The sequence below is a fragment of the Phycodurus eques genome, chromosome 2, assembly GCF_024500275.1.
Source record: "Phycodurus eques isolate BA_2022a chromosome 2, UOR_Pequ_1.1, whole genome shotgun sequence".
In the NCBI taxonomy this organism is placed as follows: domain Eukaryota; kingdom Metazoa; phylum Chordata; class Actinopteri; order Syngnathiformes; family Syngnathidae; genus Phycodurus; species Phycodurus eques.
The window spans coordinates 25,724,476-25,740,780 of record NC_084526.1 but is presented as its reverse complement, the minus strand read 5'-3'; the positions used below and the strand labels follow the sequence as shown (position 1 = coordinate 25,740,780).

At 42.6% G+C, this 16,305-nt stretch overlaps 2 protein-coding genes across 4 annotated transcripts in view; one reads left to right on the top strand and one right to left on the bottom strand.

Annotated features, from left to right (window-relative positions):
* Positions 1 to 4,373, top strand: part of nav2a (neuron navigator 2a) — a 112,436-nt gene extending 108,063 nt beyond the window's left edge. For all 3 annotated transcript variants that reach the window (XM_061670109.1, XM_061670107.1, XM_061670108.1), the window contains one exon: positions 2,172 to 4,373. In XM_061670109.1, the coding sequence (XP_061526093.1) occupies positions 2,172 to 2,297 (126 nt within the window). In that variant the 3' untranslated portion in view covers positions 2,298 to 4,373. The remainder of the gene's footprint in view (positions 1 to 2,171) is intronic.
* A 302-nt stretch (positions 4,374 to 4,675) lies between these two features.
* dbx1a (developing brain homeobox 1a) lies at positions 4,676 to 7,849 on the bottom strand. The gene is made up of 4 exons (XM_061702167.1): positions 7,516 to 7,849; positions 7,340 to 7,444; positions 5,716 to 5,915; positions 4,676 to 4,957 (listed from the first exon to the last, which is right to left on the bottom strand). Exons 1-4 carry the CDS (start codon positions 7,847 to 7,849, stop codon positions 4,676 to 4,678), a joined length of 921 nt encoding a protein of 306 aa, XP_061558151.1.
* Between the last annotated feature and the right edge of the window lie 8,456 nt (positions 7,850 to 16,305).

The following is a 16,305-nucleotide window of genomic DNA, read 5'->3' as shown; positions in this document are numbered from 1 at the left end:
TGGTACAGAAAATGGATGGCTGAGAAACTTTAATTGTGATACATTTCTCCTCCTTTGGGTCACGGGTGAGCTGGAGCCTTTCCCAGCTGACATTAAACCAAAGGCGCGGCGCACCTTGGACTAGGCTTTAAATGATCAAGATTTTTGGGGCCGATCACCGAGTTTAAAAAAAAAAAACAAGAACCGATCACTGATCCAGTCACAAAACGGAGCAATGTGTCTATTTAAACACTTGTTCATTTACTGTATATACTTGTGTACTGTATACTGAGTATCTTCAAAAGTATGCTCTATTCAGGTCATCTAATCAGTCAGGTCAAACCAACCATACAACAAGACAGAAATAATGGGTGCTAACTTATTGTAATTAAATTACTTGGTTGTAATTAAATTACTTCACACACAGCAAAACTTTAGAGCATGATTTGACAAAACGCTGGCATGTTTACGTACAACCGTTAGTGCTAGCACTAGCTTGCTTGGCTACATAACATTTTGTTGCCTGCTTGCGAGCCGTACATGAACATACCTCAAGCAAGCCTCGAAGTCCTCTACTGAGCACTGGTGGCCACCACCATGTGTTTTTTCCCCCATTTTGTTCTTACAATACACACGGCGCGATCCATTGGTGTTGTCATCGCCATGGTAACAAGTGCACCCGGTCGCGTTTGCGTTGACAAGATAAAGAAGATAAAACCCAGTGATCGTAAAAGACAGGATGCGGTGGTATCGGAATACAAGATTTTATTGCGGTTGTCTGAGAACAATTTTGACTTGTAGTCTGATCCAGGCATGACGTGTTGTCTGTCCCACACACTATTTTTTTTAATAACTTTATTGGCGGTCAGATAGTTACAATACTTCGTCAAAAGACACGCGACAAGGCTAAAAATAAATTACCTTTTGGATTCAAGGCTAAAAATAAACTATCTTTTGGATTCAAATATACTGTACACGATGGCGACGCGGAGTAAATGTCTTTTGCGGAGCCGATCGGCGAATTATGACATTAAAGCCGATCAGCATAAAATGCTAAATATCGGCCGATACTACCTTGGACTAGTCGCCAGTTAATCCCAAACAACCATTCACACTCACAACTACGGACATTTCGGTCTTCAGTTAACCTAACATGCATGTTTTGGGAATGTGGGAGGAAACAGATGTACCTGGAGAAAACCCACGCAACCATGGGAGAACATGCAAACTACATTTAGGAAAGCCACAGCCAAGATTCAAACCCTGCACCTCATAGGTGTGAGGCAGACATGCTCAGCCCACGTCCCAATGCTACACATCCGTTCAATTTATTTGTCATATATTTGCAATAGGCAGCTTTAGTTTCCTAGAAGTTAGCACATCTGCCTCAGGGCTGTGGCTCAGGTGGCAGAGTGGGCTGTCTGCTGACCGAAGTTCAGTGGTTCACATCCCTGCTCCAACTGTCTGCTGTCAATGTGTCCTTGAGCAAGACACTGAACTCTACATTTCCTCCAGGTTAGCAATTGAAAATCAGAAACTGTTCTCAATTGGCTTACCTGGTTAAACATCCATCCATCCATTTTCTGAGCCGCTTCTCCTCACTAGGGTCGCGGGCTGCTGGAGCCTATCCCAGCTATCATCGGGCGGGGAGGCGGGGTACACCCTGAACTGGTTGCCAGCCGATCGCAGGGCACATATAAACAAACAACCATTCGCACTCACATTCACACCTATGGGCAATTTAGAGTCATCAATTTATCTACATGCATGTTTTTGGAAGGAAATCGGAGTGCCTGGAGAAAACCCACACAGGCACGGGGAGAACATGCAAACTCCACACAGGCGGGGCCGGGGATTGAACCCCGCTCCTCAGAACTGTGAGGCAGACGCTCTAACCAGTCGCTCACCGTGCCGCCTCTGGTTAAACAAAGCAAATTAATTAATTTCACAGCAAATTGTGCAAAAAATGCTGAAATATCGAACAGCGTGTATTCAAAAGTTGAAAGAATGTTGAATTACTATAAGTTCACCTGTAAAGGTTATAGTGCATTTTAGGCTGATTCTGAAATTTTCACCCAAAGCCCAGCATGTGCCTAACTTTTGGTGGATTTGTCTATTTGGAATGAAGTCCTTATTGTCTGAGAAAACGCCACCGTACAGCTCGATGAAAGCAATTTTTTACGTTACATTAGATGAACATGCTGATGCGGCTGAAGGAGGCAGCGACGTCGTCGAGCCCTCCGAGCTACGACAGTGACTCCAACAGCAACAGTCACCAGGACGACATCTTGGACTCCTCACTGGAGTCCACCCTGTGACGCCTTCCAGACGCGACTCGTGCGATCTGTCGTCAAGACCGTCCACGCTAATGGTCTACTCTCACTGTGAGAACTTGAGTCTCACATCATGCCACAAAATCCAGCCACCTTAATTTGGGTGCAGGCAACCCAAATATTTATAAAAGAAACAGATGCGTTTCAGAGGACACGTTTTTGCTGCACTGTTGTTTTATTTGTGTTTTGGTTTGGTTTTCACCACTGTGGCCCATGGCTCCTCTGTGAAGGAGCTTAACATCAGCGTCAGACAGAAGAAAAGCACACAGCCTGCCAATGTTTAAGGCATCATTACGATCAGCACCAGCCATCAGTCAACTCATACCGCCTTTCCCCCCCAATTGAGTCGCATCATAAGGCGGCAGTGCATCCAGCAGGCCTGCAGGTGGCGACACCTGCTCTGCATCTCCTCCCAGACTGAAAGGTTTACTGGCCAGTGTGCAACTGCACTTCAAACTTGACACTATTGCACCACTTTAAATTCATTCAGATTGACTATTTTTATGTGCATGATGATGATGTAGCAAAGAAGCCAGCAAAGACTGTAGCAAAACAAAAAAAAAGTGCATCTGGGGAAAAAAATACATATATAAGTAATGAGACCACAAAAAGAAGTGAAAAAGACCTAATATACTAATCATTGGACAGAACTTACATTGATTCCATGTTTACTGTCATGTCCTTCTGCATGTTCTGTTTAATAATTACGCTTTTACCTCCACACAAGTTCTTGCTCTGACTCCATAATACCTTCACGGTCATTCGTAGCACAAAAATCTCTCGGTGCTGTACTAAGTTCAAACAAAAATGCCTTACTTTTTTTTTTGTAACAAATGTTCTTTGATTCTTGGTCTCAAAGGCTGTCAACACAGAGGGCTCCGAGTCGACTTTCTTTCCAAAGTGTTTGAGGAGAAGTGTCGGCAGTTCATCGATACCAATACTGCGTGAATGAAAAGAATGAGTGAATAAGTTGGATTTGTTGCATACATGGCCCGTTGAAGAGAAGTTGGCGAAAATACGAAAAGGCCACTACAGTATATATAGAATATGCTTGCTGTTCCAAGTCAAACGTGGAGTGTTTGAGAGAAAAACGTTAGAGGTTTGTTGTACCTTATACCTCATCCCATCCTGTAACAGTCTTTGATCACACACTGTTTTGATTATCTGAAATTTTAGAGGGGAGTTTGGAAACAGTGTATATGCTGCTTTGTTTATATGTATTATTATAACTGACGTGGAGGTTAAATGTATTCAAATACATGGGGTTTAAAGATAATGTAAGAAGACTATTGTATATTGTTTTGAAACCTCACAGCTGCCTTTGATAGGTTGGGCGGACAAGCAGTTGAGTCGCGTCGCCCAGCACAGCTTCAATCCAATGTCAGAGTTTTTGTCACGGATTCTATGCAACATTCATCGGGCTCTTCAGTGGAAGCCAAAAGCTTGAATGTGCACTGAGAGAGCGAAGGAGACGTGCAGCATGGAAGCGCGTCACATTCGCATCGCGTGTGTTTGTCTGAGCCCTCGTAAGCACAAAAGACACTTGAGAGGTGTTGATCTTGTTCAAGCATTTAAGTAGTGTGTCAGTTTTTTTTTGTTTTGTTTTGTTTTTTTTTTACTTACAAGCTCAATGAATGTTTAGCCTACTTTGCTATGTAACATACTGTAACTTTGGAAATAGTTCATGATATTTCAGCGTTTTGGACTACACTTTTCTAGCTGATTTGTTACAGTACTTGAAAAGGAGTATTTTGTGTACAGTCTCTTTACATCTGAGCACGTTGGTGCTTTTTGTCATCTCTGAGATTCTGATATCACTGTTCTAGTCTTAAGTTATTGTGGTTCAATTAAAAAATGATTATTTATGGTTGGATTCGGTATCACTGTTTACTTTTTTTAACGACACAGGCACTCAATTGTATACTGAACATGTTTATTTGGTATTTGTACAAAAAGTGAAATGAACATATATACACCGCATAATACAACATATGTATTAAACAAATTCATATAAATTATTAATGAAATAGCTACATCTTTGTCAATAAACAACTCTATTTAAGGTGAAGGTAACTTGAACTCAATATTCTTGGCATAAAATTCCATACAAAATTGTACAAAACGCTGTACATTTGAACGAAGCTGTGCAAAAACAGCAAATGTATTTCAGAAGCAGATCCTGTCCAGTTCGGGTGCGCTGCCTTGAAACTTTTTTTTGTTTTGTTTTGTTTTTTTTTTAAACTGAAAACTAACTTAAGTGGCGTCGTGAGCTAGGACGGTATCCTCTTCGGAATGTTTTTTTGTTTGTTTGTTTGTTTGTTTTTGTTTTTTTTCCTTCAGTCTTTCGAGTGTGAAGCGGCCTTCTACGACACGGTTATCTCCTCTTCGTCTGACTCTGAGAAGTCCGAGTGCTTGATGGAGAGCGAAGGAGAGGAGATGCCGCAGGAGCCCGGCGTCGTCTGCCTGCCGAAAGCCTCCTCCTCGTCCTCGTCCTCGTCTTCGGACTTCTTGCCCACATCGCTGAGGTCCGGGTGCGGGTTGGCCTTGGTGGGCAGCGTCTGCTCGCGGCAGCCGCCGGAGGAGAGCAGCTCGCGCTCCTTCGAGTTCCGCCACTTCATCCGCCTGTTCTGGAACCAAATCTTCACCTTGAGGCAAAAAGTTCAGTTGTATTTAACTTATTAAGTTCAACGTATTTGCGAAAGAACTGATTGTATTTTAACATTTTTACGTAGGCCTACAATTTGTATCTAACTTTTATGTACAATCTGTACATTACTAATGACATTATTAAGTAGACTAATGTTGTATTGTGTGTGTTAATGTTCAAACTGTGCATTAAGTTACTGACTTCCAATAATATTAAATATCCTTTTCAGGAATAAAAATGTCTGTCCCGTTTTTTTTTTAGGAACACTGATGCCCACTATATTACTGTACCGCACTTGCAATGACGGTCATAAATGGTGGTACTTGGTGTGAAAGGTTTGACAACCACTAACGTAGACCATTATTACATAGATTTCAGAGTGGCAATGCTCCAACAGACCGGTCAAATCATCAACAAAATACATTGGGATAGGTTCATTTCAAATGGTTTGTTTATTATTTACAAATTGAATGTGTAAGTATATATATATATATATATATATATATATATATATATATATATATATATATATATCAAAATGTCAAAAGGAGCTACGTTTGCTCTTCTGTGCTTTTGGGGGAATGAAAGACCTTGAGAAAGTGCAGCAACAAAAGTGCTAAGGTGGTATGGGCAGCGAAGTACCTCGAATTTGTACGTCAGTAAAGTCTAATTATGACTTATTATTATAGATCCTAAATGTCAAACATTCAAGTGCGTCGTATAGCCGTGGTTGCATGATGTGATTTTGGTCTTTACCTGTGAGTCTTTCAGGCCGAGTTTGGAGGCCAGCTTCTTCCTGTCGGGCTTGCTGATGTACTTCTGTTTTTGGAACATCTTCTCCAACGCTTTGCGCTGCACGTCGGAGAAGACGGCCCTCCGGAGCATCCCTCTGCGGGGCTTCCCTCGGGCGGCCAGCGGCCAGGAGAAGGTCCCCGGGATTGGCACGGGAGAAGAAGCTGCGGGGAGAAGACGATACAAACGGACAGGTAAAGACCAAATGTGATCATAATGTCACGACATAACCAAAGCGTCGGCACTGGCTCTCCGTTGTTTTTTTTTTTTTGGGGGGGGGGGGGGGGGGGGGGGGGGGTGAAATGGCACGAGGTGACTAATTAGCACATCGGGAGCATTGGTATGGAAACGAGGCAGCCTTTCCTTGAAGGAGGCCTTGCGTGGGCGGATAGAGGAGTTAATAAAGCGTGAACGGTAATTGTGTAGTAATGAACTAACTCAGAAAAGACTCTGGACAGGCGGCGAAGGCCATATATTACGGCCACAAAGGGACATTTACACTTTCAAGCTAAACACAAGCGCATACCAGAATGCTGATGCCCAAAAAGGGGGGAATGAAGCTTTTTTTTTTTCCCTCCCCCTTCTTCTTGGTACCCTCAAATCATTTTCATTAAATGAACACGAAAAGCTATTGAGGACGCTGAGTTTCTTTGTTGGCCCCATTCAGCCGAGCCCATAAAAGGGACTCCGTCGCCATTATGATTAGTTTGAATGAAAGACTTTTATAGACTTTTCTAAGAGATTATTCTTCATTTCACCTCGCCATTGGCTCGCTAGAGGGCCAAAGAAAGCGAGAGAGGGGGGGGGGGGGGGGGGCGGGGTTGAAGCAAAAACATCCTCAGCTAGGACATTTTCGAAGCACTTTTTGGAAACAACAAGCACCGTGAAGACACGTTGCTTCGGATTTGGGGCCATGCACGCCTGACCGCTGACGACACAGGTGTCAAACTTCAGGCCAGGGGGCCACATCCGGCCCTCCGCATGTGGGCCCCGCCAAAAGCAAATCATGTGGCCACTACAGGTTTCAAAAGTGGACCAAACATCACAAATTGACTTCACGTCACAATCAAATCAAGCATTTTTGTTCCCAAGCCCTCTTTTCCAAACACATGGAATCTGATGTGGCCCCTCGACAAAAATGACTTTGACACCCCTGCTCTATGTGGTCTTGTGAGAATATAGAAATCTCTCAATGGCGCCTAATGGGGAAATTAGTGCATGACTGGTAAAAGTCACTCTCCAGGGTGGGGACTAACCAAATTGGTCACAGTGGCGAAAAAACCTTTGTTGGCAGCCATTGCGGCTTGGTGGCCCCCCGGACTCTGTGGGAAAAAAATGCCCCCCCCCCCCCCCTCCAAAAAAAAAAAGAAAAAAAAAACGCCCCTCAGTGGGAAGCTGGGGGGCTGTAACTGGCCACCCCGCCTCTAATTTGAGCGTGACGATTTGGGATAATTGGTTAATTAGGAGGTGGGTGGGTCTGGGCCAGAGGCCATTAGAGAAGCACACATTTTTTTCCCTTCTTCTTCTCTCACTGTTTCTATTTTGGGGAGAAGGTGGGGTGGGGGTGTGGGTGAGATCATATTTGTACCTGCGTGTAAATAAGGCGTCCTGAACATGGGCTGGAAGGTTCCGTCAAAGCAGGGGACGTGGAAGCTCTTGGAGTGCATGCTGGTGACCGGCGGGGGGGACGCCGCTGCAAAAGGACGCGACACAAGTTAGAATCAGGCTGCTGCGACGCGACGCGACCCGATTTGGTCTACTCACGTGTCTTTGGCGTCGGTGCAAGGATGGCGCTCACTCCGAACTTGAGGAAAGTGGGATCTTTGCTGCTCGACGTTTTGGGCGAGCCTCGATCCACGCACACGTCGGCGAACGATATCGTGGTGGTCGCGGCGGCGGCGGCGGCGGCGGCGGTGGGCGGTGTCCGGTTTAGGAAGCTGGCGGGGCGGCTTATCCGTAGTAGGTCCTCCACGAGGAAGCTGGAGTGGGTGGGCAAGGCCGTGGGCAAGCTGTGGTGCAGATGGGGTAGAGCGGTGGCCGCGGGCCGGTAGAGGCCGGGATAGAGGGCGGGGGGCGCGATGACGCTTGGGATCATCATGGTCCCGACTTGGAAGCCTGCCTGAGGAATACTCCGCGTGTATTAGCGAGGGGAGAATGTGGTGGAGTGTCTGCAAAGTCCTCTGTGGTCTCCTCGCTGTGGGCACGGGAGCTTTATAGCAGCGCCCCCGCCCCGACCCCCCCGACGCCCACCCCTCTGGGCCTGACAGGCTCCACAATGGAGCCAAACAAAGTTCCTCTCACGGGCCGCTTTCATGGCCCGTTGCGATTGGCCGGAGCCGCAATTTATGATTGCATTCGACTTCATAAGCAAGCGACACACAATGTGGGCTGCAGCACAAAGGAGGGCCACTCATCACCTTTGCATATGGACCACTTTTCTTTTTCACCGGATTGTGTTGGGCCGAGGCGAGCTGCCTAATTAAAGACCAATCTTTACATATTGTCTCATTGTGTGAGCTTTTCATTCGTGTATTTTGCCTCAATCCATTCACTCGAGCAATACTTCGTATACGGAAAAATGGGCGGCAGCGAATTTGCTGCCCGATGAGCTATTATTAAAAAAAAAAAACAAGGAGAAAAGAACGCATTCGTTTCTCCCACGGGCCCATGGTTGATAACATTGAAGAATGCACTTGTTCCTTGCAATCTGTTTTTGCATTTCAAAACAAACAAAAACAATCCCCATGCATGCTCTCTATTATGCCGTGACGCTGAAATGCAAATGGCTTTTTCGGGTTTCACGGGATCTTCAACACTCAATCTGGGGCCCTCGTCATGGAATAATGTCTTAACGGGATTGTCGCTATCAAAACGCTTTAACAGATGTGTTAAATATCACTTTGTGCACAGGCGCGGCTCGCCTCGGCGCGCACAACAGGAGAAGTGTGCGCTCGTGATCCTGTTAGGAGCATGAACTTTAACTGTCAGCCTCAGCTGCGCAGGAGGCGCCCCGCGACCGGCCTTTCTCTGGCTCCCGCTTCCAACACACACACACAGAGAGAGAGAGAGAGAGAGAGAGAGAGAGAGAGAGAGAGAGAGAGAGAGAGAGAGAGAGAGAGAAAAGCCCTATTTCTAAAGACGGTTTTGTTCTGCTATTTTAACCGACTGAATAAAAGTGCATCTGTGATTTGACTTAAAACGCATTCATATGAGCGGACGCCGAGCGCTCAAATAAAACTCTTATTAGTGCCACTCGGAGCCTGATCGTCGTGTTCTGTCCGGCAAACCTGTTCACGCACAGAAATGCTTTGTACGCACACAAAACAACCCACGATTGCAAAGAAATAAAACAGACGTTTTCAAAATTGAAACGTACATTTTAAACACTTTTTTTTTTTTTAACAAGTGTATTCATTTAGTTCATTTTCAAATTCTAAATCCCAAAGCAGAAAGGTCAATAAAGCTATTTCAGTTCAACATCTGAAGCATTTGGAAAAACCCAATTCTTCCCAAATTGGAACTTTGTTTTACACGCGCAAATATAGCTACTGTGTGTGTGTGTGTGTGTGTGTGCGTGCGTGTGTGTAAAACATAGGTTTCGATTGAAAAAAATGAAATAAGAAAAATATATGCAATTCAAATAAAAGGTTATTTTGTTATTTACAATGAAAGGTCTGTCAATAAATAAGAACAGTCATTATTATTATTATTTTTTGGACATCCAGGTTTTAAATATTTTTGGAATAACTCAAACTTGATCGGTCCACTTGACAGTGAGAGTGACATTTGCGGCTCAAAGCAGTAACCGGCCGCTGGGAGCAGCTCCAATAGTGACACAGTGTCATCATTCAGCGGCAAGGACCCCCCCCCCACCTCGTGAAGTGATCCTTTGCACGTCGCTCAACGCCCATCTTGCGCTCGTGCACGCGCAACACGCGCACACGTCACCCAGACACCTCCGAGAAACGAGGAGGCCTTCAAAGCTTTTTTTTTTTTTTTTTTATTAGCTCATATTCCTTTACTTGTCTCCCCCCCCCCCCCCAAATCCTCCTTTTGTACGAGCTAAGCAGATGGTTAGCAGGAAGCATGGGCGGCCCGGCCTGACCGAGACGAATTTCTATGAGCTTTGCTGGCTTGCCTCGTCCAAACTGCTCTTAAAGCAGCTGCCCGAGGCTCAATTAGCGCCATTAAAAGCACATCGAGGACATATTAACAACACTCGTGGCCCCACCGAGCCCACCCTTCTTAACGCACTCGCACTCCCACACAATTGCTCGTCTTCATCTTCATCTCATTTGTTGTCCCCTCCGTCCCATATCAGCACACCCGCGCCTTGATGTGAGAAAATATGTTAAACGCTCATTTGCGTGCATCACGTGATCTCATATCAATTACATTTGGGCCTATAGGACGTTCGTGATCCGTTTTATACTCTGCACCCGCCTGCTTCTTTAGCTACAAATGTGATTTGAAGTGTGATGTGATGCAATTCGAAACATGCAACAACGGAACAATTATACAGTAGTAATAACGACACGGGTAATTGTTAAATTCATATCTTTCGTCTCGTCACTCAAAATTGAGAATGGTAGGCAGACATCATTTGATCAGCCGCGGCCATGAGCGCTATACCTTGGATGGATATAGTTGAATAATCATTCTTGTTTTGTTTTTTTAATATTATAATTCATTTTAAATTATAGTTCCTCCTTTGTATTTTAAAATATTAATATAATTTTTAGTGTGGATTAATGAGTTGTTCCCCTCACCTTCCTCGAATAGAATCACCGTGGCGTCTATTTTAACATTCCACTCCACAATCAATATAAATATTGTCATTTTTGTACGGTACGGTACACCACGTTCAAATGGCTGACGTCATCATCCCTGAACCAGTCTAATTTCTGCCTGATGAACGTTCTTGAGAACTTCTGGGGCCTGTGAACGGTCTAACAAAAGTTACATTTTCATTCAATTGAGCCAGCTTTTGGTAGGGACATCCAGGACAAAACCCTTCTGGACACACTGTAGACATGCGCGAGGTGTGTTCAAGGATACTCCGTAAATGGGAGAGAATGGGTTCTTTATTTGGAAAATTATTATTTGCATCAAAATGCTTTATTTAAAAAAAAAAAAAGAAAGAAAAAAGTACACTGATCACGCTGTGATAATATGGAATTTTATTTTCTAATATAAGACTAGATAAGATAAAATATTTTGTGAATATAGTCCGCCAGAGCCACGAGGAATGCAAAGTTATCAATGCGCTTTCACCATCCTTCCTGTCATACTCTGTTGCGTGTTTATGTCTGCAGATTAAAGACAAAAGTCCAGTTCTTGTTTTAATTCCTCATTTAAAAAACACAATTCAAGCAACAAGTTTGTCCTCATGTTTTTGAGATTGTAGGGTGAAAGTTGCAGCTGGCTACTAAGTGGACTGAATGGGGGGCAACAATGGAAAAATGAAATGTTAGTATTTTGAGGGTAATAGCCCGTCAGCAACATATAGGGGAGAAAAAAAAAATTATGAACTACTTAATTTTTGGGACAGTGAACTTAGTTCAAAATTTCAAATTATGAACTGTGAACTGAAATAGTTCCTTTGACTGAACTGAAAATTGAACTAGTTAACATAGAACAGTGGTAACAAACCTTTTCAAGCGCAAGATCATTTTTAATTTTATTATTATTATTATATATATTTTTTTTTACAGAATGTAAGCTTAGATCGACCACTACAATGTCGTCTGAAAAACAATGCCCAACAAGGACATGAAATAGGGCTACTGGTATTTCCCTTCAATGCTGTAACTTTCAGTTCAAGTTAGTAGCATTCAGAAGCATGCTCAAATGCAGAAATGAAAAAACATACAGTAGACATGACACACGCAGTGGAAATTTATCTCCACCCACGAGTGACCAGATCGATTCCTCACCTCAAGCTCTGAGTTGTAACTCGTTACATTTACTATGTTACATTTTGAATAAACTGTACCCGGTACTTGTCAGAGTAGTTTTAATGAACCATACTTTTTACTTTGGTACTTTGAAGAAATGGTACTTTTACTACATGTTGCTCGCTATTTTCCTTTATCAATAATTGTGTGTGCGATCTATTTTAGACTTTTGATGTTTGACTAAAGTTCACCAATCAAACGACACAAGAAAGTCACATGGCCGCACACAAAGTCTTCTGTTGGGCTTTGCGGGCCAATCAAAGTGAGTTGTGACAGCCGCATGCGACTTGTGTTTACATTACAGATTACAAAAAACAACAGCTTTAACATGCAGCGTAGTTTTGTCATTGCGCAAACTTGGATGTTTCAGCCCACTTCTAACTTGAGAAAACACCTTGCGGTAAGTTTGAGATGCTTTGCAGTTGTTTTGGCTGTGCATACGGCAATATTTGCCTTATTTTATGGTCACAAGTAAACACGCATCTTCTGGGGTACGTTCTATTCTCTCTCTCTCTCTCTCTCTCTCTCTCTCTCTCTCACACACACACTTTATCAATAAGTCTCGTCAGCAAGCACCTTCTTCATTCACTCATTTTAGTGGATAAAGCAGATCATGTTTCTGTAAGGCCCTGTGCATGTGTTGTTGTTTTCCACTTAAAAATTGAAATGGTGGCAGGTGTGTGTGGACTCCCATTGAACATGAGTTTGAATGTGATCTCTTACTTCTGAACACAGCCACATGCCAGTTATAAGAGGGAGTACATCCTTGCGCAACCATTTGTTTCAAATTTGTTTAACCAGGTAAAAGACCAGTTAAAACAGAACATTTCTTTTGCAATGGTGACCTGGCCAAGAAGGCACCAATTTAAACATCAAGTTGGAGTCAATGACATTCACGTTTATTTTCACCTCCCCCTCTCAAAAAGAAAAAAAAATATTTCAGTTGAGTTGTACAAATTGTAGGTCACATTAATGGTGGAACAAGTTTGCACATTATTTTTTGGGTCAAAATTATTTTGCAACACAGAAACCTGGCATATGAACAGGGGTGTGTAGACCTTTTACATCCACTGCAGCCTCATTCTTGTTTTTGCAGTCTGCCTGGTGAGTCTACAGTATTGTGCCGTTTAACAAGTGGAAACATTAAAGTATATGACCATTTCTTGGAGCTGAATTTGCCTTAATTTGTTATTTTACAAATATTTTATTTTATAAAATTGTATTTATGATTTAGATAAAGTGATATTGTTTAGCAATAAATATCTGAATGTACACCTTCATATTTTATGTAGTTATTTTAATTTTATTTGATGTTCATACTTAAAAAATAAAGTTACTCACTATAGTGACTCAGTACTTGAATAGCTTATTTTCACTGAGTACTTTCTTACTTCGATTTGATGACGTTAAGAGAAATTAGTTTTCCTTTTCCTGATGGAAATAAAAAGTCTTCAGTTTCTTTTCTTTTTTTTTTTTTTTGCCGGAGCTGTGGATCCGACTTCTCCTGTGAAGTTTTCAGGCACACTAGCAGCTTAACCTTTTGCTTTTCAAAATAAAATGAAGGAAATGACTGTATAAGATAATATGGCAATTCATGATTTGGTGATCCCAATGGATGAAGAACGTGATCGTAAACGTACAAACAAAACGTATTTAAAATAATGAGAGAAAAAAAATCATATGACTTTTTGTGGGGTTTTTTTTCTTTAAATTAAGCATACAATTTTATTTTGAAAATGACATGAAGATGTACCTTTCTGTCGCGTGGTCTCACCTGCCTTAGAAAATGAACTTTCCCAACACTGCAGGTGAGTGTAGGCCTCCCGCACTGTGTAAATGATCCCTTACTGTAATATATAGTTACACTTTTAGCTTTGCTTAGAAAAGAAGAAGAGTCGTCACCAGGGTGATAGTTGATTGGTTGTCAATATTTTCAATCAGACGGCCGTCACGGCTGCATTCTTTTGCAGAAAGGGGCGACGTCAGGTCCAGTTTAGTAAATAGATGAACTCCACCATTGTGGTGTCTGTGTTTCTGCTGCGTTAAGTGAAAAGGGGGCTGAGTAAATGTTACCCATGCATGAGAGCCTCTCCATGGGTCGTCCAATTGTGCCTTGAGTCCGACAGGTGGTTACTGTTTCTTATTCCTTCATTATTGGCGACATGGTCTCAGCGAGTAGCGGGAACTCCCCGTCTTTTCAGCTCGCGACAGATTGTGCTGACTGCTTGCAGCTTGATGTGACACCAGTCACCGTGTGCAGCCATTCAGGCTCATAGAGTTGGTACACTACCTAACACAGCAGCAGTGCCAGGCATATAGGCAACGGCCCGACAAGGTTTTCACAGGTAACACCTTTGACAATAGCATCTTGTTCATGGATACTGCCAGTGCCCTACTAATATAGCAGATTATTAGAGTAAATTAAAAAAAAATTCTTTTTGTTTTTAAAGACAATGTATTGGTGATATAATGCAATGAAGGGTCAATTAAACTATGATGCACCTTTGGTGTCCTCATCAGAATCACTCAGTCATGATGAAAATGTAGCAGATGAATGAAACAGCCAAACATTTGCCCATATACAATAAGGCTGGTAAAGTGTGCTTCCTTAATTTTATACCATTTTTTTCATTCAATGTAAGTTATTTGGGCCTGTCCCCCACACTGCTCTGCTAAATACAATATTGCTCACAAGTTATTTGATGAAATGAGTCATTTTTATCATGCATAATTCTACTTTCAGGACTGGTTAGCACATCTGCCTCACAATTCTGAGGACGGGGGTTCAAATCCGGCCTCGCCTGGGTGGAGTTTGCAAGTCAGCTGGGATAGGCTTTAGCACGCCCGCGACCCGAGTGAGGAGAAGCCGTACGGAAAATGAATGAATGAATATTCCACTTTCATGATCATATTGAACATTTTACGCATCTCTGAAATTGCTGTCCACTCTGTCATCTTGGGGTTAGTGCCCTTTTAAGAAAACCTCTGGTCTCATGTTATCAGTGACATTCTGAAGAACATTTTGTCTTTCTTCAATGGAGACTGAAACAGTGGCATTTCCATAATTGTCACTGCACCAGATTATCGCACTATTTGTCACTTCAAACTACTCTAAATTGCTTGAGGACTCTGCAACATGTGCACAATTGTCATTGTATCGGCATTATTACTTTATTGATCACCTTGTATTGCTCAATAATTCTCCGTAGTGTGTTTTTATGTCCTAAAAGTATATTTTGTCACAGTGGCTGTCTGTTGTTGTACTAGAGCGGCTCCAACTACCCAAGACAAATTCCTTGTGTGTTTTTGACATACTTGGCAAATAAGGATGATTCTGATTCTGGTTTTACAAAGTTCCCAGCTCCGGCAACCTTTGGAAACACTCGGGAAACATCGCCGCATATCTGGAAGTGTTTCTTCTTCTTCGGTTTTGTTAGCTCACATGAGATTTCTGGCTCGGAGGACTTGTTTGTCGATCTGTGGGAGAACACAATCTTTATGTAGTTGGTGTTATGTTTTTGGGAGCACACTACACACAATATGACCAAAACTGTTAAACTATTATGTTATCTTTATGTGTGGGGTCTGTTACAGAAAAAAAAATCTTTTAAAAATCCTTGTGTGTGTTCCAGGCCTTATAAGACATAAGATAGTCTGCCCTTTAGCGTTCTTGGTCAGGAAGCGGCAAAATCACGGCAAAAACAGCCCTATTATCTTTAGGTGTGTATCGGGCCTTATAGTTGTTACAAAATAATAAATTCTGGAGGATACGGTGTTTGCGGCTGAGTAGTGGATAATAATTCTGACCAAGCGGGTGGAGTTCTCTCCATACATCCATTACATCCAATTCTAACACCATCCATCCATCCACACATTTGATTGACATTTTCAGATCGGTATGAAGTTAACATTACGTATTATTGCAGTTCACTGCATCCTACTGATTTGTTTAAACTAGTCTGCCCTTCACCAAATAAAGTAAACCAAACTATTAAATACACCTCAGGTCTGCACCATTGCAAATTAAATTTAATTCAAGTATTATTAATAGTGTACAATGTGCAGTATACACAGTACATCAAACCACCCAGTTCTATTTATTATTTTTACCATTATCATACTTTCCAAATATCCAACTGCTAATGAGAATTGTCCCAAAAACTTTAAGCATTAAATTGTCTGTCTCTATTTTCCCACATTGACATCAACATCGACTTAATTTGGCATTGCGATAAAGATGCTGCTGCTGCTGCTGCCATGAGAAGTTAACCAAACATCTATTTCAGAACATTCCATTTGTCCCCCTGGTTTCACCTTAACATGAATTCCCACTCAGGGTGTTTTGGCCGCAGCTTCACCTCGCTTCATCGGCAGCGCCAAAGGTCTCGACAGCATCTGGTGCAAAAGCCCCTCACGACACGAGTGAATTAGCAGAGCCCCAAGACTCACAGGCACAGTGACAAGCATTAAATCGATATTAACTTTGTATTAAACATGCCGCCTCCCTCCCTTGCTCCCCAAATGGACCGGTGCCATGTCAGTGCACAAAGCGCTCTGTATGAACTCACGCTGCACCTGTTCTCGCTGACTTGGCCAA